Here is a 24,622-nt window from a genome sequence, read left to right as displayed (position 1 = left end):
TATCCTGGCTAGTGTATGCTTAAAATATGATGTGTCCTTTACCATTGAGGTTGATATCCTGTATTACAAATATATGCAGTATGATGTTGTTATAAAACATTTGTAAGTCGTTTTCACTGTCATTTTCTAGGTCACACCACACAGACTTCTTACTAAATAAGCACTTAATTGTGGAAGAACTATTTATACTTGGGCGTATGATGATCGGCCATACTAAGACACCACCTCTGCCATTTATTTTTAACATTTATTTACATTAGGAGTGTCTAAGATATAAAAAAAATTATTAGACACAATATACAGCGTGCGTGTAAATATAATAAATATATTACAAATGAGTATGCAATGCAAATGAAGTTTTACAAAATCTGTGCACATGCAGCAACTCCAAATCTGTAGCCTCATAACCGACAAACCCGGAAAGACAAAAGTGAAAACATTTAAAAATGCACATACTGTGCCAGCACCCATTTTTAGGCCAGGATCACACATGAGAAACTCGGACGAGTCTCGCATCTTAATACCCGGCACTGCCACCGGCACTGAGGAGCGGAGCGTTCAGCTACATGTATTTCTATGCGGCAGCACGCTCCGCTCCTGAGTGCCGACGGCATTGCCGGGTATTAAGATGCGAGACTCGTCCGAGTTTCTCGCATGTGTGATCCCGGCCTAAGCAAACATCTTGCACTGGCATACAACCCATATCACATACACTGATAACCAATAAAAACCATCTAGATACTGTATAATGAATAATGGATGTCAAGTCGTGATCAATAGGTGCAACATATGGTTACAGGTGGAAAATAAATAATGCAGGATCAAAAGAATATAAAAGATGCAAGCGCCATGTGCTTATGATAGTCATCCGTGTGATGTGGCTCCTACAGAAAGTCTGTGAGAATCAGAATCCAACACGTACTGACACAAAAGGAAGCCACCTCATTACTGTCTCTCTAGGAGCCAATTCACCCCGGTAACTACGAACATGGCACTTTATTGCCTAGTGCTACCGCTTACATCTTTTATATCTTTTGGATATCCCAGTGACAGATTTTGGCCTCTAAGTTTGGGTGGAAGACTAGCATTTTTATGTTTTTATTTGTGTTGTATACAGGGCTGTGGAGTCGGAGTCGGAGTCGTGGAGTCGGAGTCGGTGCTCATTTTGGTGGAGTCGGAGTCGGTATAAAATGGACCGACTCCTAAAATATATAATAAATTGGGTACAGTAGTTCAATGCAGGATGTGCTGAATATTTTTTCATAGGAGTTTGGGAAAGTTATGAAATGTCCTATAAATGGCTGTTATATTCCTGATCTAAGGCTACATTCACACACAGTGTTTTTCCTGTGTTTTTTGAGGATACGTTTTTCAGCTGCAAAAGCGGATCATCTTTTTAAAAAACTGCATCACCTGAAAGGTTTTTGAGCTCATAGATAATGTTTTCAATAGCAAAAGCAGATTAGAAATCTGCTCTATCTATCCATTTATCCATATCTGTCTATCCATATCGTATCTGTACCAAAAAGAATGAAAACCGGGTAGTACACCAATATATATTCTGTTCTATCTAAATATCTTGATTATTGGATCATAAAAATGATTAAATGTCTGAGGTTCACATTGTACTACAATAAATTTTTCACTTAAATATAAGCAATATGTGTGGGAGTCGGAGTCGTGGAGTCGGAGTCGGAGTTGGAGTCGGTGTAAGGGAAATTGAGGAGTCGGAGTCGCAAGTTTGGCTTACCGACTCCACAGCCCTGGTTGTATAAGCTTTTGAGTTTGCTTTACAATAAATATTCAGATACTTAAAATTTAGAAAGTGCAACTTGATTTTTTGCACGTGTCTTGGCTTCTTTTTGGGTTATATATTATGGTTAGCACAGCATCAATATTAATGTAGGTTTTGGTAAAGATGTATAAAGCTTTTTTCGTTAAGGATTTTTTCCACTGTGCACGATCTTAATTATACGCAACACAGCCTCGATTCTCCCGACCAGAAAATGACAGCTGCATAGAAATATATGAAGCGGTCACGCTTGGTGTCGGGAGAACCGCCGGCTAGTCCATGCAGCCCAGTCCAAATTATACAGTCATCTGACTGTGCTCTGACATTCATAAGGGGAGGCTTTCACCTCCCTGCCGAGGTTTGCTACATTTTGGCTAAAGAAAATGAATTGTTAGAAAGTAATTGGCTGATAATTAGTGGTAAATTAAAACATTCCTTACCGAACTTACTAACACCACACCAGCTGGTAACACCTATAGAATACTAGAGAAAAAAAAACAACCCTCCCAAAAAAGAGCTCCCAATATGGCCTAGACCAACAGGTCAGGTCTATTATATATCGTCCCAGACACTTCACTGTTAGGTCAACGTTTTTGCCGCCAATGAGACTGGTAACTGCATGATTCTTGGTGTCTAGCAAAATGGGTCCTCACAATCAATAACACTTAGAATAGCTTCACTATGGTGGCAAAATAAGATTCCTTATTATTATTGTTCTAATGTATCGCCGTATGTAAAAGTGGTATGAAGTTACTGTAGCAAACCCTCAAAAAGTGCTACCCTAAAATGTATTGAGTAATTGCAATATACCAGTAAATTTCTACACAAAGGTATATTCTAAGAAACACCATGCCAAGTATCTATAGCCCAACATCTAGTATCTGAGGTCCTTTCTGTATAACAGGGCTATACCCCAATCAGTAAAGATTAGTACGGCGATAACTTTGTGAGAAAATTCACTCAGGTGACATTAACCATTATTTGGAATAAATCTGATGGCCCCTTTAACAAAAAGCATATAAAAAACTAAGTGAGAATATACGTGGACCAATAAAAGAAAAATTGCACATTCTATGTAACACCACGTCATTAACCGCCTTGTAAGTGGATGAGAGAAAAGAATCTTAGAGAATATATTAGTAATGCTCTAGGAAAAACAGACAGAGAGGCACAGCATGTCTAGGCTGAAGGATACACCCAGCAGATGGTCCCCGTGAGACCACAACAGAGGCAACAATGCTCAGACCCAGTACTCTGACACTAAGGAGAATATTCCAACTCTTTCTGGTCGTCAGATCCACCTAGGAGGCCTTTTCCTGTGGGCTGGAAAACCATCACATCCGAAAGAGAAGTTATTTGGAAAACAATAGTGCTATATTAGGTAAATGAAGCTCACCAAATTTCATTCCATTCACTGACAGCTTCTGTTAGAACCAAGTAAAAATGTGGCTACATGTAGGCAATATAATATAGTGCAGGGAGTTGCAGCGTATTTATGCAGAGTCAGAACCGCAGCGACTGGATGTTACAGCATAGTGGATAGGATTTCTAGAAATTCCATGCCCACTATGCGTCCATAGTCTGTGGATCACCCGCGGTGGTTGACATGCGGCGCGTCTTTCCAGACCGCAGCATGTCAATTTCAACAGAAATTACATCAATTGAATGTATTGGAACACTGTCAATCCGCATGGTTCAGTGAACACATGCGGACTTACCAGTGTTCAACAGAATGCCGCGAAAATAAGCTGCGTCCAAAGCGCTGCTACATCCGGAACATGGCCTCATTCAGACCTCAGTGTGTTTCGATCAGTTTCATTAGTGTGGTCAGTGTGTCAGTTTTTACAAGAGCTTCATAATGCTTGTAAGCATTAAAAAATAAATAATGGAGGTTTCCCAATCTTCTCCTGTTAGTCGGTGAAAGACAGCACACAGTCAGCATCAAAGTGCTTGCAGATTTTTTTTTTTTTTACTGACTCATAGAATTGCTTTGGCGAGTTTTATCTGTGACGTGGACCAAACATAGGACATGTTTCTGTTTTTGTGCGGTCCACAAAGGAATTCAAGGATAGAATGCATACATGAAAAACGGCGTTCTGAATGAGCCCCAGAGCAAGACAGGAATATATCATGACTGGGATAAGTGAATACCATTCTTACATTAGAATAAACTAAGGGTATGTGCACACGTTGCGGATTGCTGTGCGGAATTCTCCGTGCGGAATCTGCATCTTTTTGCAGAATCCGCACGTTTTTAATGTGGATTTCCTGCAGATTTTGTGCGGATTTGGCCTGCGTTTTTACACCTGCGGATTTCTATAATGGAATGGGTGTAAAATGCTACGGAATCCGCACAAAGAATTGACATGCTGCGGGGAAAAAAAAATACGCTGCGTTTCCGTGTGGATTTTTCCGCAGCATGTGCACAGCGGTTTTTTTCCCCATAGAATAACATTGTACTGTACATCCCTTGCAGATGTGCAGCGAATCCGTAACGTGCGCACATACCCTACAAACACAACAAAACCCTAAAGGTCGACCTTAGCAGAAAATTTCTAGATGCATTGGCTACATGGCTCCTGATATTGGTCTACGCCTCACACCATACAGCTGAAACTGGATGTGAATTTGAGGCTACTTTGCCCGTAAAATGGAAAGTTACAATGGTAATGATACAAATCTCAGCAATACAAGTGCATAGATGCAATCGGTTAGGGCAAGTGATGTTTGTCTAAGGCCGCATTCACACACCAACCTTGAGTCTCCCTAACCAAACTTAATTGTCACTCAGGTATGTCAAGTTGGTGGTCAGGAGACCCATGGCCAGTCCATGAATTGTGGTTCATGCTTTGACCATAGCACAAAGATACCAGTATGTGAATCTGGCCTATAGGTCAGCATTATAAAATGAGGATAATTTTTGGGCCATAATCTATTATACTGATGGTTGTGAATATTGTAGCCCATTACACACGTGGTTTTCAATCATACAACTACAGGACAAATATGCGATGACAACATGGTCACATGATCAATGATCTTGTTGCACTAGCATTCATGTGGCAGGATAAGTACTCCAGTTGATTACAAGTGCAGCTTTAAGCCTGGCATTAACCAGAATTAAGGGCTTTTTTTTAGCGTTGATAGGAGTAGATCCATGCTGAGGAGAGTTTATCCACTACTAGACACCCCCTTCATAAGAGATAAACTGCTTATCACAGCACAAAGACAAAACATACTTAACTCCCAGACCAGCACCATTCCTCTGTTGTCAGTGCCACATCCAACGGCAGTCACGTCACCACAGGAGCCTTTATGCCGAAGGCAAGTACAGTATATATTTTTTTTATGATCAACATTGTAGCTATGAAGGGGGTGTCTATTAGTGGGCAACCCCTTTAATGATCAGTTGCCATGTTTTTTCAGGCCACAAACTGTACAGCACTGGGTCACTGACTCAATTCTGGTCTCATTCAGATGTTCGTGGTTTTCTCATAGGTAAAAACATGGACTGTTTCTCTCTATACGAATGATTGCATCTCTTCAGCAGACTCAGTAAAAATCTTGAAATTTGCCGATGATATGACACTGATTGGTCTCATCAGGGGAAATGCTGAAGACTTGTATCGGAGTGAGGTGGAAAGAATATGTGACTGGTGTAAAGCCAATAATCTTGTACTCAACACTAAAAAAACTGCTGAGATGGTTGTGGATTTTAGGAAAGATCAACATGAGATACTTCCAATCTACATCCATGACGAAGTGGTTCTTAGGGTCATAGAGACCAAATTCCTTGGTGTTATCATCTCTCATGATCTTAAATGGGGGAAAAACGTGGATGCTGTTATAAGAAAAGCACAACAGAGGATGTTCTTCCTGCGTCAGCTGAAAAGATATGGTTTGTCTAAGAATCTGCTAATCTTATTCTTTAATGCTGTCATCAGATCTGTGATTTGTTCCTCTCTGATAGTCTGGTATGGGGGAGCCACTGCGCATGACAAACTCCGCTTACAAAGGACTTTCAGAACAGCAGAGAGAATTATAGGCTCCCCCCTGCCTAAAATCCAGGATCTTTATGATAAGAGTATTCAATCCCACGCATTGAAAATTTCATCCGATCCCTCTCACCCGGGACACTCCTCATTCCAACTACTCCCTTCAGGACGTCGCTTCAGAGTCCCCAAATGCAGTACCAACCGCCATATGAACAGCTTCTATCCACTCTCTGTTCAACAATTAAATCGTCATGTGTAGACTATATACTGTATCTGTCTTGTTAGATGTTACTTGTTGTATCTGTTGTTATATATTATGTTGCCTCTTTGCCACAAAGAATTCCTTGTATATATGTAATATGTACTTGGCGATAATAAATTTGATTGATTGATTGATTGGACTGTTTATCAGTGCTTTGGATCAGGGGTCAGTGTTTTGTTTGTGTCACCATAGGTGATTTTAATATAAGAAAATATATTGCAAACCTTCTAACCATTACAATGTTAATGACAGCCATCACATGGATGGGACACTGATGACTGTCATTTTCAGGTTTCCATAGACTTGAATGGGTAAATTATATCCGTGACAAGGTCTGCAAAAAAACAAAAAGGACCATAGATTATAATGAATATCCAAGAAAACACAGCTAGAACATGTGTGCGAAAAAGTGCATCTGAACAAGGCCTTCTTGTAATCATAAAATGCTTCCTTCGCACCCTCCATCAGTTGGCTTGGAAATCTGACAGACAGAACAGAGCCTTTCTTTTCGCTACAAAGATGAAATCGTGGAGGCTGAGCACATAAGTCAATGAGGTCTTCTGGCCACCATTCTATGACACATCCGACAAGAGCATTGTGGCTTCCAATCCAAACGGAAGCAAACATATAACCAAAGGGAGCACCGTGGGAATCAAAATGAATAACAATAAGCCAATACCTATGCACCTGAGAGAACAAAAGCCTATTCACTGCCATGTTGAGCACACCGTTTCCAAGATGGACAGCTGATCTAGGGTGGGATTGACTATTCTGTTTCATTGGCTCAAAGCAGAGAGTGGTCAGTACTGCAAAACATATTTGGCTGTATGCAGCTTTATGACAGGTATAGCTATGTATACCAGGACAAAGGGGGAAAAGGACACTTTAGGTGATAAGGTGACTGTTGATTTACAAGCCTGGAATATTCCTGGAGCACAACCCAAAAGGTAAATTGCCATGTGTGAATGCACTCCTTAGCAGCACAAGATGCACACTGCAATAGCAGAGAGTAATGATAAGTCTACAACATGCGAACAGGCCCATGGGGTAGGACAATATACAATCTGTCCCCATCACCCATGATCAAAAGACGACATTTCTCTTGGATACAGACAACAGCATTGTTTTCATGGCCTGAAGCAGCTAAGGAATAGAGAGGTGCCGATCAGGAGCACAATGCTCCAAAAAACAAGCAAATTACAGTTCTTATTCCTGAGACATTGGAAAATACAACCAGTACCATGACTAATTGATATGTGCTTTCCCTGTACTACATGAAGTTATAAATGTAAAACTAATCCCATCCTTAGAAGTGCTTAGTCATGTATTTACTACCCTCTGCCTGTAGAGGGCGTGTTATGGCACCATGCACTCAACTGCCTTCTAATCATAAATGCTGCACCTGCTCGAAGGTCAACCCAGAAGGCGATAGGAAAAGCCAGCACATCCTGGTAAACAGGAGCATATTGAACTGGTCCGACCCAAAGAGCTTGTGCACACGTTGCAAATTTGGTGCGTTATTGACATGCAGATTTGCTAGTAAGGGTACCGTTACACCTAGCGATGCACCAGTGAACCCGACAACGATATGACGCGGTCAGGATCGCTGGTGCATCGCTAGGTGGTCGCTAGTGAGCGGCCACACAGGCAGATCTCACCAGCGACATAGCGGTGGTCGAGGATCGCTTCTTACCTGTCAGACGCGGCGATCCTGCGTCCTCCCGCCCGGCTCCACGCGTCGCTCGTCGGCACCACAGGAAGCCCAGCAGGAAGTGGCCGACGAGGAATGGTCCAGGAGCTTCTCGCGCGACCAGCTATAATCAGCGGGGGAGCGGGTCGGAGGTAAGTATCACATGCAGCGATATCGCTAGCAATATCGCTATAACGTCACAAAATCGGTGACTTAACAGCGATATTGCTAGCGATATCGCAGTGTGTAACGGGGGCTTTAAACCTGAAGCATTCCTGATGCTGGCAACGTGAATGCTAAAGCTGGAGACTCATGCACACGTTCAGTCTTTCTGGCTTGCAGATTTGGTGCAGAAAATAATCTGCGTGTCAATTCTCTGTGCCTTTTTGCTAGCGTTTTCAGCATTGACCTCACAACGCAGAGCAAATAACGCGCATTTTTGCAGTTGCGTTTTTCATGCCAAGATATGCAGAAATGGTGCGAAAATTTCTGCATCCATTTACTCAACGTGTGCACATAGCCTAAAGGGGCGACTTGTAAAGTGATCCTCCATTTGGGGAAACAGACGTCAGAGAGGAGTCACTCACTCAGCATCCCCTCTAAAGCATGCTACATTTCAGTGACATACAGGCACAAGCCCATTAGGCCAGGGTCCCACGGCCATATTACTTATGGTAACACAGTGATTTTGGTGCCAACAATGTCTGAACAGTTTTATATTAAGTTTATGGCACTGTGTAAAAATATGACTTTGGTTTTACCAGATAGGCTCTAGTTTCTGATATATTTCATTAATTACAGTAGAGATCTGGCTTCAAAAAGTGGCTTTTATAGCACTGCAAGACAACAAACAGAAATACAAAATCATATGGGATATTTCATTACCTAAAACTGCTAAAGAGTCAACAGATGGAGCAAAAGCTATTCCATTTATCACACACAAGTCACATTGGGGAATGCATCATTTTCATGGATGAATTCTCAAAAACAAGAACCAATTCAGTAAAAGTAATGGGATATCTCAATTTAGCACCCTCAAAATTCCCTAAACCCATTTAAAAAAAAACTGGTACCAGAAATTTTTTTTTTGTGAACTGGCGTAATTATCACAATGTCCAAATGTAGCAATGTCGCTCCTAACATTAGCCTATAGGGGGCAGATAATAGTGCTACCATATTCCTAATAGGTGACTGTATAAGGCACAACTATGGTAGAACCTGAGTGGACATGGTCATGGCGCCCAGGCCTTCTAACAAGCAGAAACCACAAATCTGCTAATGGCCAAAACTGATGACATCCTGAAGACATCCCACAGTGAGGACTATGTACACAGCGGCAGCCTGACACCCTGAGGAGTGAGAGGCTGGACAGAAGCCCTCGTCCATTACATACATGCAGACATATGGGCACACCTGTGGGAGCACAGTGCGGACCCTGTACACAGCGGCTGACTGACATCCTGAAGAGTGTGCGACTGGACAGAAGCCCTCGTCCATTACATACATGCAGACATATGGGCACACCTGTGGGAGCACAGTGCGGACCCTGTACACAGCGGCTGACTGACATCCTGAAGAGTATTCGACTGGACAGAAGCCATCGTCCATTACATACATGCAGACATATGGGCACACCTGTGGGAGCACAGTGCGGACCCTGTACACAGCGGCTGACTGACATCCTGAAGAGTGTGCGACTGGACAGAAGCCCTCGTCCATTACATACATGCAGACGTATGGGCACACCTGTGGGAGCACAGTGCGGACTCTGTACACAGCGGCTGACTGACATCCTGAAGAGTGTGCGACTGGACAGAAGCCCTCGTCCATTACATACATGCAGACATATTGGCACACCTGTGGGAGCACAGTGCGGACCCTGTACACAGCGGCTGACTGACATCCTGAAGAGTGTGAGACTGGTCAGAAGCCCTCGTCCATTACATACATGCAGACGTATGGGCACACCTGTGGGAGCACAGTGCGGACCCTGTACACAGCAGCTGACTGACATCCTGAAGAGTGTGTGACTGGTCAGAAGCCATCGTCCACTACATACATGCAGACGTATGGGCACACCTGTGGGAGCACAGTGCGGACTCTGTACACAGCGGCTGACTGACATCCTGAAGAGTGTGAGACTGGTCAGAAGCCCTCGTCCATTACATACATACAGACGTATGGGCACACCTGTGGGAGCACAGTGCGGACCCTGTACACAGCGGCTGACTGACATCCTGAAGAGTGTGTGACTGGTCAGAAGCCATCGTCCACTACATACATGCAGACGTATGGGCACACCTGTGGGAGCGCAGTGCGGACTCTGTACACAACGGCTGACTGACATCCTGAAGAGTGTGAGACTGGTCAGAAGCCATCGTCCACTACATACATACAGACGTATGGGCACACCTGTGGGAGCACAGTGCGGACCCTGTACACAGCGGCTGACTGACATCCTGAAGAGTGTGCGACTGGACAGAAGCCATCGTCCACTACATACATACAGACGTATGGGCACACCCGTGGGAGCACAGTGCGGACCCTGTACACAGCGGCTGACTGACATCCTGAAGAGTGTGAGACTGGACAGAAGCCATCATCCATTACATACATGCAGACATATGGGCACACCTGTGGGAGCACAGTGCGGACTCTGTACACAGCGGCTGACTGACATCCTGAAGAGTGTGCGACTGGACAGAAGCCCTCATCCATTACATACATGCAGACGTATGGGCACACCTGTGGGAGCACAGTGCGGACTCTGTACACAGCGGCTGACTGACATCCTGAAGAGTGTGCGACTGGACAGAAGCCCTCGTCCATTACATACATGCAGACGTATGGGCACACCTGTGGGAGCACAGTGCGGACCCTGTACACAGCGGCTGACTGACATCCTGAAGAGTGTGAGACTGGTCAGAAGCCCTCGTCCATTACATACATACAGACGTATGGGCACACCTGTGGGAGCACAGTGCGGACCCTGTACACAGCGGCTGACTGACATCCTGAAGAGTGTGTGACTGGTCAGAAGCCATCGTCCACTACATACATGCAGACGTATGGGCACACCTGTGGGAGCGCAGTGCGGACTCTGTACACAACGGCTGACTGACATCCTGAAGAGTGTGAGACTGGTCAGAAGCCATCGTCCACTACATACATACAGACGTATGGGCACACCTGTGGGAGCACAGTGCGGACCCTGTACACAGCGGCTGACTGACATCCTGAAGAGTGTGAGACTGGACAGAAGCCATCATCCATTACATACATGCAGACATATGGGCACACCTGTGGGAGCACAGTGCGGACTCTGTACACAGCGGCTGACTGACATCCTGAAGAGTGTGTGACTGGACAGAAGCCATCATCCATTACATACATGCAGACATATGGGCACACCTGTGGGAGCACAGTGCGGACCCTGTACACAGCGGCTGACTGACATCCTGAAGAGTGTGTGACTGGTCAGAAGCCCTCGTCCATTACATACATGCAGACATATGGGCACACCTGTGGGAGCACAGTGCGGACCCTGTACACAGCGGCTGACTGACATCCTGAAGAGTGTGCGACTGGACAGAAGCCATCGTCCATTACATACATGCAGACATATGGGCACACCTGTGGGAGCACAGTGCGGACTCTGTACACAGCGGCTGACTGACATCCTGAAGAGTGTGAGACTGGACAGAAGCCCTCGTCCATTACATACATGCAGACGTATGGGCACACCTGTGGGAGCACAGTGCGGACCCTGTACACAGCGGCTGACTGACATCCTGAAGAGTGTGAGACTGGTCAGAAGCCCTCGTCTATTACATACATACAGACGTATGGGCACACCTGTGGGAGCACAGTGCGGACCCTGTACACAGCGGCTGACTGACATCCTGAAGAGTGTGAGACTGGTCAGAAGCCATCGTCCACTACATACATGCAGACGTATGGGCACACCTGTGGGAGCGCAGTGCGGACTCTGTACACAACGGCTGACTGACATCCTGAAGAGTGTGAGACTGGTCAGAAGCCATCGTCCACTACATACATACAGACGTATGGGCACACCTGTGGGAGCACAGTGCGGACCCTGTACACAGCGGCTGACTGACATCCTGAAGAGTGTGCGACTGGACAGAAGCCATCATCCATTACATACATGCAGACATATGGGCACACCTGTGGGAGCACAGTGCGGACCCTGTACACAGCGGCTGACTGACATCCTGAAGAGTGTGTGACTGGTCAGAAGCCCTCGTCCATTACATACATGCAGACATATGGGCACACCTGTGGGAGCACAGTGCGGACCCTGTACACAGCGGCTGACTGACATCCTGAAGAGTGTGCGACTGGACAGAAGCCATCGTCCATTACATACATGCAGACATATGGGCACACCTGTGGGAGCACAGTGCGGACTCTGTACACAGCGGCTGACTGACATCCTGAAGAGTGTGAGACTGGACAGAAGCCCTCGTCCATTACATACATGCAGACGTATGGGCACACCTGTGGGAGCACAGTGCGGACCCTGTACACAGCGGCTGACTGACATCCTGAAGAGTGTGAGACTGGACAGAAGCCCTCGTCCATTACATACATGCAGACGTATGGGCACACCTGTGGGAGCACAGTGCGGACTCTGCACACAACGGCTGACTGACATCCTGAAGAGTGTGAGACTGGTCAGAAGCCATCATCCATTACATACATGCAGACGTATGGGCACACATGTGGGAGCACAGTGCGGACTCTGTACACAGCGGCTGACTGACATCCTGAAGAGTGTGAGACTGGACAGAAGCCCTCGTCCATTACATACATGCAGACGTATGGGCACACCTGTGGGAGCACAGTGCGGACCCTGTACACAGCGGCTGACTGACATCCTGAAGAGTGTGAGACTGGACAGAAGCCATCATCTATTACATACATGCAGACATTTGGGCACACCTGTGGGAGCACAGTGCAGACTCTGCACACAGTGGCTGACTGACATCCTGAAGAGTGTGAGACTGGACAGAAGCCATCATCCATTACATACATGCAGACATTTGGGCACACCTGTGGGAGCACAGTGCGGACCCTGTACACAGCGGCTGACTGACATCCTGAAGAGTGTGCGACTGGACAGAAGCCCTCGTTCATTACATACATGCAGACATATGGGCACACCTGTGGGAGCACAGTGCGGACCCTGTACACAGCGGCTGACTGACATCCTGAAGAGTGTGCGACTGGACAGAAGCCCTCGTCCATTACATACATGCAGACGTATGGGCACACCTGTGGGAGCACAGTGCGGACCCTGTACACAGCGGCTGACTGACATCCTGAAGAGTGTGAGACTGGACAGAAGCCCTCGTCCATTACATACATGCAGACGTATGGGCACACCTGTGGGAGCACAGTGCGGACTCTGCACACAACGGCTGACTGACATCCTGAAGAGTGTGAGACTGGTCAGAAGCCATCATCCATTACATACATGCAGACGTATGGGCACACCTGTGGGAGCACAGTGCGGACTCTGTACACAGCGGCTGACTGACATCCTGAAGAATGTGAGACTGGACAGAAGCCCTCGTCCATTACATACATGCAGACGTATGGGCACACCTGTGGGAGCACAGTGCGGACCCTGTACACAGCGGCTGACTGACATCCTGAAGAGTGTGCGACTGGACAGAAGCCCTCGTCCATTACATACATGCAGACATATGGGCACACCTGTGGGAGCACAGTGCGGACCCTGTACACAGCGGCTGACTGACATCCTGAAGAGTGTGAGACTGGACAGAAGCCATCGTCCACTACATACATGCAGACGTATGGGCACACCTGTGGGAGCACAGTGCGGACTCTGCACACAACGGCTGACTGACATCCTGAAGAGTGTGAGACTGGTCAGAAGCCCTCGTCCATTACATACATGCAGACGTATGGGCACACCTGTGGGAGCACAGTGCGGACTCTGCACACAACGGCTGACTGACATCCTGAAGAGTGTGAGACTGGTCAGAAGCCCTCGTCCATTACATACATGCAGACGTATGGGCACACCTGTGGGAGCACAGTGCGGACTCTGCACACAACGGCTGACTGACATCCTGAAGAGTGTGAGACTGGTCAGAAGCCCTCGTCCATTACATACATGCAGACGTATGGGCACACCTGTGGGAGCACAGTGCGGACCCTGTACACAGCGGCTGACTGACATCCTGAAGAGTGTGAGACTGGTCAGAAGCCCTCGTCCATTACATACATGCAGACGTATGGGCACACCTGTGGGAGCACAGTGCGGACTCTGCACACAACGGCTGACTGACATCCTGAAGAGTGTGAGACTGGTCAGAAGCCCTCGTCCATTACATACATGCAGATGTATGGGCACACCTGTGGGAGCACAGTGCGGACCCTGTACACAGCGGCTGACTGACATCCTGAAGAGTGTGAGACTGGACAGAAGCCCTCGTCCATTACATACATGCAGACGTATGGGCACACCTGTGGGAGCACAGTGCGGACTCTGCACACAACGGCTGACTGACATCCTGAGGAGTGTGCGACTGGACAGAAGCCATCGTCCATTACATACATGCAGACATATTGGCACACCTGTGGGAGCACAGTGCGGACTCTGCACACAGTGGCTGACTGACATCCTGAAGAGTGTGAGACTGGACAGAAGCCCTCGTCCATTACATACATGCAGACGTATGGGCACACCTGTGGGAGCACAGTGCGGACCCTGTACACAGCGGCTGACTGACATCCTGAAGAGTGTGAGACTGGACAGAAGCCCTCGTCCATTACATACATACAGACGTATGGGCACACCTGTGGGAGCACAGTGCGGACTCTGTACACAGCGGCTGACTGACATCCTGAAGAGTGTGAGACTGGACAGAAGCCATCGTCCATTACATACATGCAGACATTTGGGCACACCTGTGGGAGCACAGTGCGGACCCTGTACACAGAGGCTGACTGACATCCTGAAGAGTGTGCGACTGGACAGAAGCCCTCGTCCATTACATACATGCAGACGTATGGGCACACCTGTGGGAGCACAGTGCGGACCCTGTACACAGCGGCTGACTGACATCCTGAGGAGTGTGCGACTGGTCAGAAGCCATCGTCCATTACATACATGCAGACATATTGGCACACCTGTGGGAGCACAGTGCGGACTCTGCACACAGTGGCTGACTGACACACCTGGGTGAGCTCTCCACAATGTTGTAGATCAGGTTTCTCAATTTGACTCTTAGCACTTTTGCTTCAAGCATCTCTTCAGCATTCTCAGAAAGATTAAAAAAAAAGAAAGGAAGCATGAGGAAAGAGGGTAAAAGCTGGTCTACCTTTAAAACCTGGATTATTGTTACCTGCAAACCCAAATCATGCTCACGGGTGGTGGTACACAGTGTGATGTGCAAAACATTTTGGACAACAAAAAGTGGGTCATTGTGAGGACCCCAAGTCTAGTGTCCAATCCCTGCACCCAAAACATTGAAACATGAGAGGAAAAGAAGCGTCCTATTCTGACCAGGGCAGATACAATACTCCTGTGGATTGAGAGTGCGTTTTGACAAGGGTTCGGGGTCACTTCCGACACAGATAGGAGCAGCTTAGGATAAACCCCTGTAACTAGGGGCACCTACTGCACCCTGGCTCGGTGAGGCGCCATACTCGTCTTGGATTTGGGGTCATGTACCCATAACATTTCCACGTGGATGTGTAATGTGATATATATATCTGTATCGTCTTCAGAGAACAGCCCAACAAAGGCAAACGCAGGTGATGAACCGCACCGGCTCCGGGCCAGGAAACTCAGCTCTACGCTGCTGTTTGCAGGGATTTCTCACACAGTAATACCCCTCTAACAACAGTGTACCCCACTCCCCTCCCCCACACAATACTCCAGGAAATCACGGCTGTGACCAATCCACCCACTTGTTACCTGAACCTACAGAACAGGAACTTCTCCCCACAAGGCCTCTTCTGAAGGCAGAACTACGTGGGAGCTGTTGTCTGCTGTCACCCTAATGTCCCCGGGTGGGCTAATGACAGACCTCATTCGGCCCGGCCGTGAAAAGGTTAACCCCACACAGTGCTCCCCCCCAGCGCTCAGGCACAGTAATGAGATTTGCACCTTGCTGATATCCCCATCCTCCACTGTAATCACAGGCAGGACGGGAAATACCACAGCTGTGATGCCACCCTATACCATGGCGCACACAGGAGAGGGGAGCATGCAGCAGGGAGGAGCACAGCCCGCACACAGCGGGGGACTGCGGAGGTGACCAGGTGATACGTGGAAGCAGGAAAAGTTCCAAGACACTGAACCCTGTGTCACAGACCCCACGCTACTTACCCACGCACACGCATAGCACGTCCAGCAGCACATACACGTTCCTCCGGCCGGGCAGCATCCTCCCGTGGCCGGTCCGGTCGGAGCTCCGGGACCAGACTGATTGCGCACCACGCCCACCGTGACTCCATGACACGCCTACTACGTGATGCGCTTACGGACACGCCCGCTTAGTTAACCCTGACGGTCCCATGTGCCTTGTGCTGTGCTGCGCCCACTGTCCGGTGTGAGGGAGGCTGCGGGCATAGCGCTGACAGCACAGCTGCGGGGTACACACGTTGAGTATTTTCAGTGGATTTTACTGCACTAAAAAACAAAGTGTTGTCAGGGAAGATGCGGTACCGCATAGAAGCCTTGCGTTCTTGAGGCGTTTTATGCGTTAGAATGGGTAAAATACTCTGAAAGAATGGCCATGGTGCAGACTGAAGGTTCAGACATAAGCAACGTGTGCAGATTTCAGGCCCCTCATTCACTCCGCTAGTACTGTAAAACACTGCGTTTTATTAACCTAGAAGAATTTGCAGAAAAAACGCAATGTGTGAACAAGCCCTTGTTCATTTTGCTTGCAGTTTTAAAGGTTGATAGAGAAACCCATGAAAAACACATCAAAATGATCAAACCAAGAGCGTGCTTCATTGGAAAGAAGGTCTCTGACTCAAAAATGCATCAAAAGTGAAAAAAAATGCAGTGTAAGGCCCCTTTCATACATCAGTTTTTTGCTGTCAGTCACAATCCGTTGGCTCGACGGATCCATCGCACATTGTGATAAACTGATGCAACAGATCAGTTTTTTCATCCGTTTCTTTTCGACGCATCCGTTTTTTAAACCATGAATAGATATATACAAATAGAATATCTATATATACAGTATATATATTTATAGTTCATAGAGTTCTACATAGCATAATAGCCGCTAAATCAATTGCCGGCTTCTGTAAAATCATTCTAAAACCCGACACACATACAGTAAACCATTTCATTTCATTTAGTTTTTTTATATGTCTTTGACTAATAATTAGATTAGTGTACGTGTGTAAAATTTGGGACTTGTATTAAATTAACAGGTAAATTCGTTGAATAAAATTGCGTGAGCTCCCGCGGTATTTTCTTCACCAGAGAGGGAAAGCCAGTGAGTAAGGGAAGATATTAATAGCCTAGAGAGGGACCATGGTTATTGCTCCCCCAGCTAAAAAAATCTGCCCCCATCCACCCCAGAAAAGGCGCATCTATAAGATGAGCCTTTTCTGGCACTTAGCCTCTCTATTCTCATTGCCTTTAGCGGTGGCTCATGGGTTAATAATGGGTTAATGTCACCTTGCTATTGAAAGGTGACATTAAGCCGGGTTAATAATGGAGAGGTGTCAATAAGACACCTATCCATTATTAATCCTATAGTAGTAAAGGGTAAAAAAAAAGACAGACACACATTAAAAATCTTTTAATGAAATACACAAAGTTTTTGCCAAAATTTATTATGCTGCCTCACTGACTACCGCTGACGTCACTGACGCTGCGCGGAGTCCCCAGCTGACCGGAGGTAAACTGACAGTGTGGGAAAGGTTCTGAACTTTTTCCCACGCTCCTGAGTTCACCTCAGATCAGGCGGGGACTCCACGCAGCCTCACTGACTACAGCTGACGTCACTGAGGTTGCACGGAGTCCCCGCCTGACCTGAGGTGAGCTCAGGAGTGTGGGAAAAAGTTCAGAAACTTTCTCACGCTAATCAGTTCATCTCTGGTCAGCTGGAGAGCCTGCGCAGACATGATTTAATTCTTTCTGCAGTGGTTTAGAGCGGGGCCGGTAGCATTAGCACCGATCCCTGTTGTAAACTAGTTAACCCCTTGAGATGGATTGCAGCGGGGGACCTGACTGAACTGCGGAGAGGTAGGGAAATTGTTGGTTCTTTGTTATTTTTTTTTTTACAGGAGAACAAGGGAATCTGTTGGAGTGTCAGCATAATAAATTAGGTCAAAAACTTTGTGTTATTATTTAATTAAAAGAATTTTTAATTAATGTGCATGTATTTTTTTAACCCTTTACTTCTATAGGATTAATAATGGACAAAACTCGCAAAATCAACAGACAGCCCTGGCACACCAGTCTGACCAAAGAACTGAGGCGGGCTTCCAGGGCTGCTGAGCGGAGACGGAAAAAATCCCACTCCAATGAGGACATCATCACATTCAAACAGTCCCTCACTACTTTCAAGGCCACACTTGCTGCAGCAAAACAAACCTACTTCTCATCTCTCATATCCTCCCTGTCCCACAACCCTAAACAGTTATTCAACACCTTCAATTATCTCCTCCGCCCCCCAGCACCTCCTCCCTCTCCGCTCATCTCAGCTGAAGACTTTGCCTCAATTTTCAAGTAGAAGATTGATAACATCAGAGACAGTTTTGGTCAAGAACCCCCAGTGCCCTTCCTCCTACCTGCCCTGCCCTCCTCCCCCAAAACCAACTTCTCCACCATTACAGATCGACTCTCCACTCTACTCTCAAGATCACATCTCACTACCTGTGCACTTGACCCATCCCCATCCCACTTCATCCCAAACCTCACCACAGTCTTCATCCCAACCCTAACCCATCTCTTCAACCTATCACTAACAACTGGTGTTTTCCCCTCAAGCTTTAAACATGCCTCAATCACACCTATCCTCAAAAAGCCTTCTCTTGACCCATCCTCTGTATCTAGCTATCGCCCTATATCACTTCTCCCCTATGCCTCAAAACTACTGGAACAACACGTCCATCTTGAACTATCCTCCCACCTCTCTTCTTGCTCCCTCCATGACCACTTGCAATCCGGCTTCCGGCCACACCACTCCACTGAAACTGCCCTAGCTAAGGTCACCAATGACCTACTAGCCGCCAAGGCCAAGCGACACTACTCTGTCCTCCTGCTCCTGGATCTGTCCTCTACCTTTGACACAGTGGACCATTCCCTATTACTACAGACCCTCTCATCTCTTGGTATCACAGACTTGGCCCTATCTTGGATTGCGTCATACTTAGCAGACCGGACATTCAGCGTCTCCCATTCACACACCACCTCCTCACCGCGCCCCCTATCCGTCGGAGTCCCGCAAGGTTCAGTCTTAGGGCCCCTGCTCTTCTCCGTTTACACCTTCGTCCTCGGACAGCTCATAGAATCTCATGGCTTTCAGTATCATCTCTATGCTGATGACACACAGATCTACATCTCTGGACCAGATATCACCTCCCTACTAAACAGAATCCCTCAATGTCTGTCTGCTATTTCATCTTTCTTCTTCACTAGATTTCTAAGGCTACTTTCACACATCCGTTTTTTTAAATCCGGCATGATGCGGCGAAATTTGTGTAAACCGGATCCGGAATTGGATCCGGTTTTTTCACATAGAATGTAATGATCGCCGCATCATGCCGGATGGACATGCGGCGCCTCCGGGTTTTGCCGGATACGGCAAACATGCGCCGTCCGGCGTCTGCAAAAAACGTTGGCTGCAAGGTTTTTTGCAGCGCCGGACCGGCTTTTTCAACTGCGCATGCCCGGGCACTATGAGTTTTAACCCCACAAGTGCCCGGCGCGCATCTCTCTCTCTCTCCCCCTCCCCTTCTCTCTCTCCCTCTCTCTCTCTCTCCATACCTTTCTTTGGCTGGCTCTCTCGTCCCCCTCTGTCTCTCTGGCTGCTCTCTCGTCCCCCGCTGTCTCTCTGGCTGCTCTCTCGTCCCCCGCTGTCTCTGTCTGCTCTCTCGTCCCCCGCTGTCTCTCTGGCTGCTCTCTCGCCTCCCGATCTCTCTCCGGCTGGCTCTCTCGACCCCCGGTGCTGCGGCTCCTTTAAATGTCCTCCAAGCCGCATCAGGGGCCGCATGTACATCCGGTGTCACCGCTGCAGGCCGGATCCGGCGGCCCGGCTATTCGCCGCAGGCCGCCGGACCCCTGACACCGGATGTCTGAAAGAGGCCTTAAACTTAATATGGACAAAACAGAATTAATCATCTTTCGCCCTTCTCACGTGACCCCCCCCAACAGACCTATCCATTAAAGTAAACGGCTGCCCACTCTCTCCAGTCCAACAAGCTCGCTGCCTCGGGGTTATCCTTGACACTGATCTCTCTTTCAAACCACATATCCAAGCCCGTTCCGCTTCCTGCCGACTTCAACTCAAAAAATATTTCACGGATCTGTACATTCCTCAACCAAGAATCTGCAAAAACCCTAGTCCATGCCCTCATCATCTCCCGCCTTGACTACTGCAACCTCCTGCTCTGTGGCCTCCCCTCTAACACTCTCGCACCCCTCCAATCTATTCTTAACTCTGCTGCCCGACTAATCCACCTGTCCCCCCGCTATTCCCCGGCCACTCCCCTCTGTCAATCCCTGCACTGGCTCCCCATTACCCAAAGACTCCAGTTCAAAACCCTAACCATGACATACAAAGCCATCCACAACCTGAGTCCTCCATACATCTGTGACCTAGTCTCCCTGTACTTACCTGCACGAAACCTCCGATCCTCACAAGATCTCCTTCTGTACTCCCCTCTTATCTCCTCTTCCCACAATCGCATACAAGATTTCTCCCGCACATCCCCTCGACTCTGGAACTCTCTACCACAACATATCAGACTCTCGCCTACCATGGAAACCTTCAAAAAGAACATGAAGACCTACCTCTTCCGACAAGCCTACAGCTTGCAGTAACCACCGATCCACCAAACCGCTGCACAACCAGCTCTACCTTCGCCTACTGTATCCTCACCCATCTCGTTGTAGATTGTGAGCCCTCGTGGGCAGGGTCCTCTCTCATCCTGTACCAGTCATGACTTGTATTGTTTAAGATTACTGTACTTGTATGTATTATGTATACCCCTCCTCACATGTAAAGCGCCATGGAATAAATGGCGCTATAATAATAAATAATAATAATAGGTGTCTTATTGACACCTCTCCATTATTAACCCGGCTTAATGTCACCTTTCAATAGCAAGGTGACATTAACCCATTATTATTAACCCATTAGCCACTGCTGGGAATAGAGAGGCTAAGTGCAGGAATTGGCGCATCTTACAGATGCGCCTTTTTTGGGGTGGCTGGGGGCAGATTTTTTTTAGCCGGGGGGCACAAAAACAATAGTCCCTCTCTAGGCTATTAATGTCTGCCCTCAAAATTGCGCGGGAGCCCACGCAATTTTTTTCCGCGATTATAGCCTTAAATTTAACCCCTAGAGTTCCAAATCTTTCCTAATGCAAACTAATAAATTTAGTAAACACTGACATTATATAAAGCGTTTTGATATGACATGGTTTGCTATATGTAAACCATGTGTCATTTCTTGTTGGGTTCTGTAATGATTCTACAGAATCCGGGAATTGATTTAGCGGCTTTTATGCTATGTAGGACTCTTCGAAATATAAATATATATATATGTGTCTCAATAATGTGTGTGTGTATATATATATATATATATATATATATAGTACAGACCAAAAGTTTGGACACACCTTCTCATTCAAAGAGTTTTCTTTATTTTCATGACTATGAAAACTGTAGAGTCCCTCTGAAGGCATCAAAACCATGAATTAACACATGCGGAATTATATAATTAACAAAAAAGTGTGAAACAACTGAAAATATGTCTTATATTCTAGGTTCTTCAAAGTAGCCACCTATTGCTTTGATTACTGCTTTGCACACTCTTGGCATTCTCTTGATGAGGTTCAAGAGGTAGTCACCGGAAATGGTCTTCCAACAGTCTGATTGATAAAAGAAACAAAACAGGGCGCATCCACTGTGTGAAACCTTTAAAACACAATTGTAATGGTGAGGCAAGGAGAGACTCACCTGATAGGGTTGTGAAACTTCGGTCACAACACCTACAAACGCATGAAACAGCTGCTGCAGTCTGCACAGGGTCCAAAGACTTGTAAGTGAAGATGGCTTTAAGGTGCAATGATACACTGAGCTGCTGTAGGTATAATTCAAGGAAATTTATTGGTGCCTACGCGTTTCCTGAGCTGTCCCAGCTCACTTCATCAGGGCATGATACAAGCATGCAATGCAGGTGTTTATATACAATCCAAAGTGGAAAGAAAAAAAAAAAGGGGGCAGGGCAAGTAACTGCCACATCAGCAAGGCAATGGTATAAAACACATTAAATAATTGTATTTTAATAGAATATATTAAAACAGCATATAAGAATACATACTCAAGAACAATAAAAAAGAAAATGTATATATTTCTTTTGAAATAGACACGGGGGATCACGGGGTCCAATAATAAAGTAGTTAAAACCATCCTCAAGGAGCCTAGAACACAGTTCCAAAGTTGAGAGTGTATGGTGTTTTAATCCACATGACCATGGTGACTAGTGAGGAATGGGGTATGATTTTTCAGATCAATGTTAAGATCAATCTATTCACTTCCAGAATAAAGAGTAAATCCAAAGAGATGTACCCTGAATAACGGATTAAAAAAAAAAAAAAAAATTGATTAAGGGCACTTATATATATAAAAAAAAATACCGATTGTAAAAAAAGAAAAAAAAATTTGAAATAAAGTGCAGTAGTGTTTTAATATTAAATATATTAAATCATAAAAACATGGTAACAATGTAAAAAAAAGGGGGGTTGTAGTTTTATAAAGGGACACTGGATGGCGCTAACACGAGCTTCAAGGAAGTGTCAGAAGCTTGAAGAGAATACTACAGTTAAAAGAGAGAGCTTTCTGTGTGAAACTAATGTGTGGAATGGAAGGATAAGGCTACTTTCACACATCAGGTTTTCGGCGTCAGGCGCGATCCGGCGTCGTGCCGGAATGCCGGATCCGGCAAATGTTTTGTAAAACCTGATGTGCCGGATCCGGTTTTCTGCCAGATCCGTCTTGTTCTTGACAGACAAAACCGGATCCGTCTCATCCGGTTCATCCGTTTTTCTATCCGTTTTTCGACGGATTACGCCGGATCTGGTTTTTAAAATTGACCCTTGTGGCCTTCCGAACGGGATTGGCTACTGGAAAACTATATATAGCATGTTCCTACAGCCCTTCTTTGACAGGTTGTAGAGGAGAAAGTGCAGGTTGGAGAGAAGAGCAAGTTACTGGCGAAGATGGATGTTGTCATTGGAAATATTACCACTAGAAGTTCTGTGACGGTTTCAGTAATGAGGGACAATTTTGCACTATACTTTATGTCACCTCAAGGCAGAGTACACTGGCAGGATGATAGAGTGTGAAAGATTTGTGCCCTAACCAAACTTGTGTACCTTCTGGACCAACAGTATATACCTTTGCCAACCAAAGTTGGCTATCTTGTCATGGTCTTACTATTTTTAGCTTTAGGCCACAGGTGTGTACCTGGTTGTGTTTTATGCAAAGTATTTCACCTTTTAACAAAAGTTGTGTACATTGTTAGGAAATCACCAACAATAAACACAACTTTTCAGGTGAAATACTTTGCTTCAAACACAACCAGGAACACAACTGTGGCAAAAAGCTAAAATTTACCCACAGTTATATACCTGGTTTTGAATACCTTTTTACCTTTTAAATACCCTGTATTTAACCTTTTTTTTAAACATATTTCGCCGCAGAAAGAAATGACAGACAACCAGTGTAAACAATAATTTAACTTTTATTTAAAATATTTTTTTTTGTGTAAACTGTTTTTAAAGTTAAAAAAACTTTTTTAATAAAGGTTTGAAACCAACCAAATGGGCATTTTTATTACAAAAAAACATTATAACTCGGTGTAGTGTGGGGTGGAAATACTGCTGGAGGGGCTGCGGGACACTTCGACAATGGGAGTGTGGAGAGAGGACTGGGATCGTGGTGGGGAAGGAACAGTTAGAGGTGATGGTGTGGAAAAAGCTACAGAATGGGTGGACATGTGGGAGGCAGAAGAGGTGGTGGGCGGTGGAGTGGAGGGTTGGGCAGGGACTGTAGGAGCAGATGATGTTGATGGAAAGTTGTATGGGGAAGGAGTTTGGTACGGGGAAGGAGTTTGGTACGGGGAAGGAGTTTGGTACGGGGCAGGTTGCTGGAAGTGGGGAGATGTCTGGTACTGGGGAGGTTGCTGGTACTGGGAAGGTTGCTGGTACTGGTGAGGTTGCTGGTATGTAATAGGAGGTGGAGGATGGAAAGTGGCTGGAGGGGGTGCAGATGTAATAGGAGGGGGAGGATGGAAAGTGGCTGGAGGGGGTGCAGATGTAATAGGAGGGGGAGGATGGAAAGTGGCTGGAGGGGGTGCAGGTGGAGGAACTACAGTGGTGGGAGGTGGAGGTTGGGAGGTAACCTGCTGTAGAGCACCGTGGCACGAATGCATTACATGCATCTGCTGGGTAGGAGATAGTGTTGCCATGCGCTCCACAACAGACCTGAAAAAGGTGTGGTTTGGCGAAGATCTTGCTTCAGAATGCATGGTTTGCAGAAGTGTCTTCACCTCCAGAATGCTGGAGTTGATCTGCTGAAAGCCTGCGGAGATTTGCTCTGACAAGACTTTTAGACAGTTCTGGAAAGA

The 24,622-nt window shown here is 46.4% G+C and overlaps 1 protein-coding gene across 2 annotated transcripts in view; it reads right to left on the bottom strand.

Annotated features, from left to right (window-relative positions):
* Positions 1 to 16,303, bottom strand: part of PLPP2 (phospholipid phosphatase 2) — a 48,174-nt gene extending 31,871 nt beyond the window's left edge. Inside the window, exon 1 of one of the 2 annotated variants that reach the window (XM_073547424.1) lies at positions 16,129 to 16,303. In XM_073547424.1, coding sequence (XP_073403525.1) covers positions 16,129 to 16,186 — 58 coding nt within the window. In that variant the 5' untranslated portion in view covers positions 16,187 to 16,303. Of the gene's footprint in view, positions 1 to 15,714; positions 15,866 to 16,128 lie in introns of those variants that run through there. The other variant, XM_073547433.1, reaches the window with a different exon arrangement.
* Positions 16,304 to 24,622: the final 8,319 nt, after the last annotated feature.

The sequence above is a fragment of the Dendrobates tinctorius genome, unplaced genomic scaffold, assembly GCF_039654945.1.
Source record: "Dendrobates tinctorius isolate UK_male_01 unplaced genomic scaffold, ASM3965494v1 ptg000011l, whole genome shotgun sequence".
Classification (NCBI taxonomy): Eukaryota; Metazoa; Chordata; class Amphibia; order Anura; family Dendrobatidae; genus Dendrobates; species Dendrobates tinctorius.
This window is presented reverse-complemented; position numbering and strand designations above follow the sequence as displayed.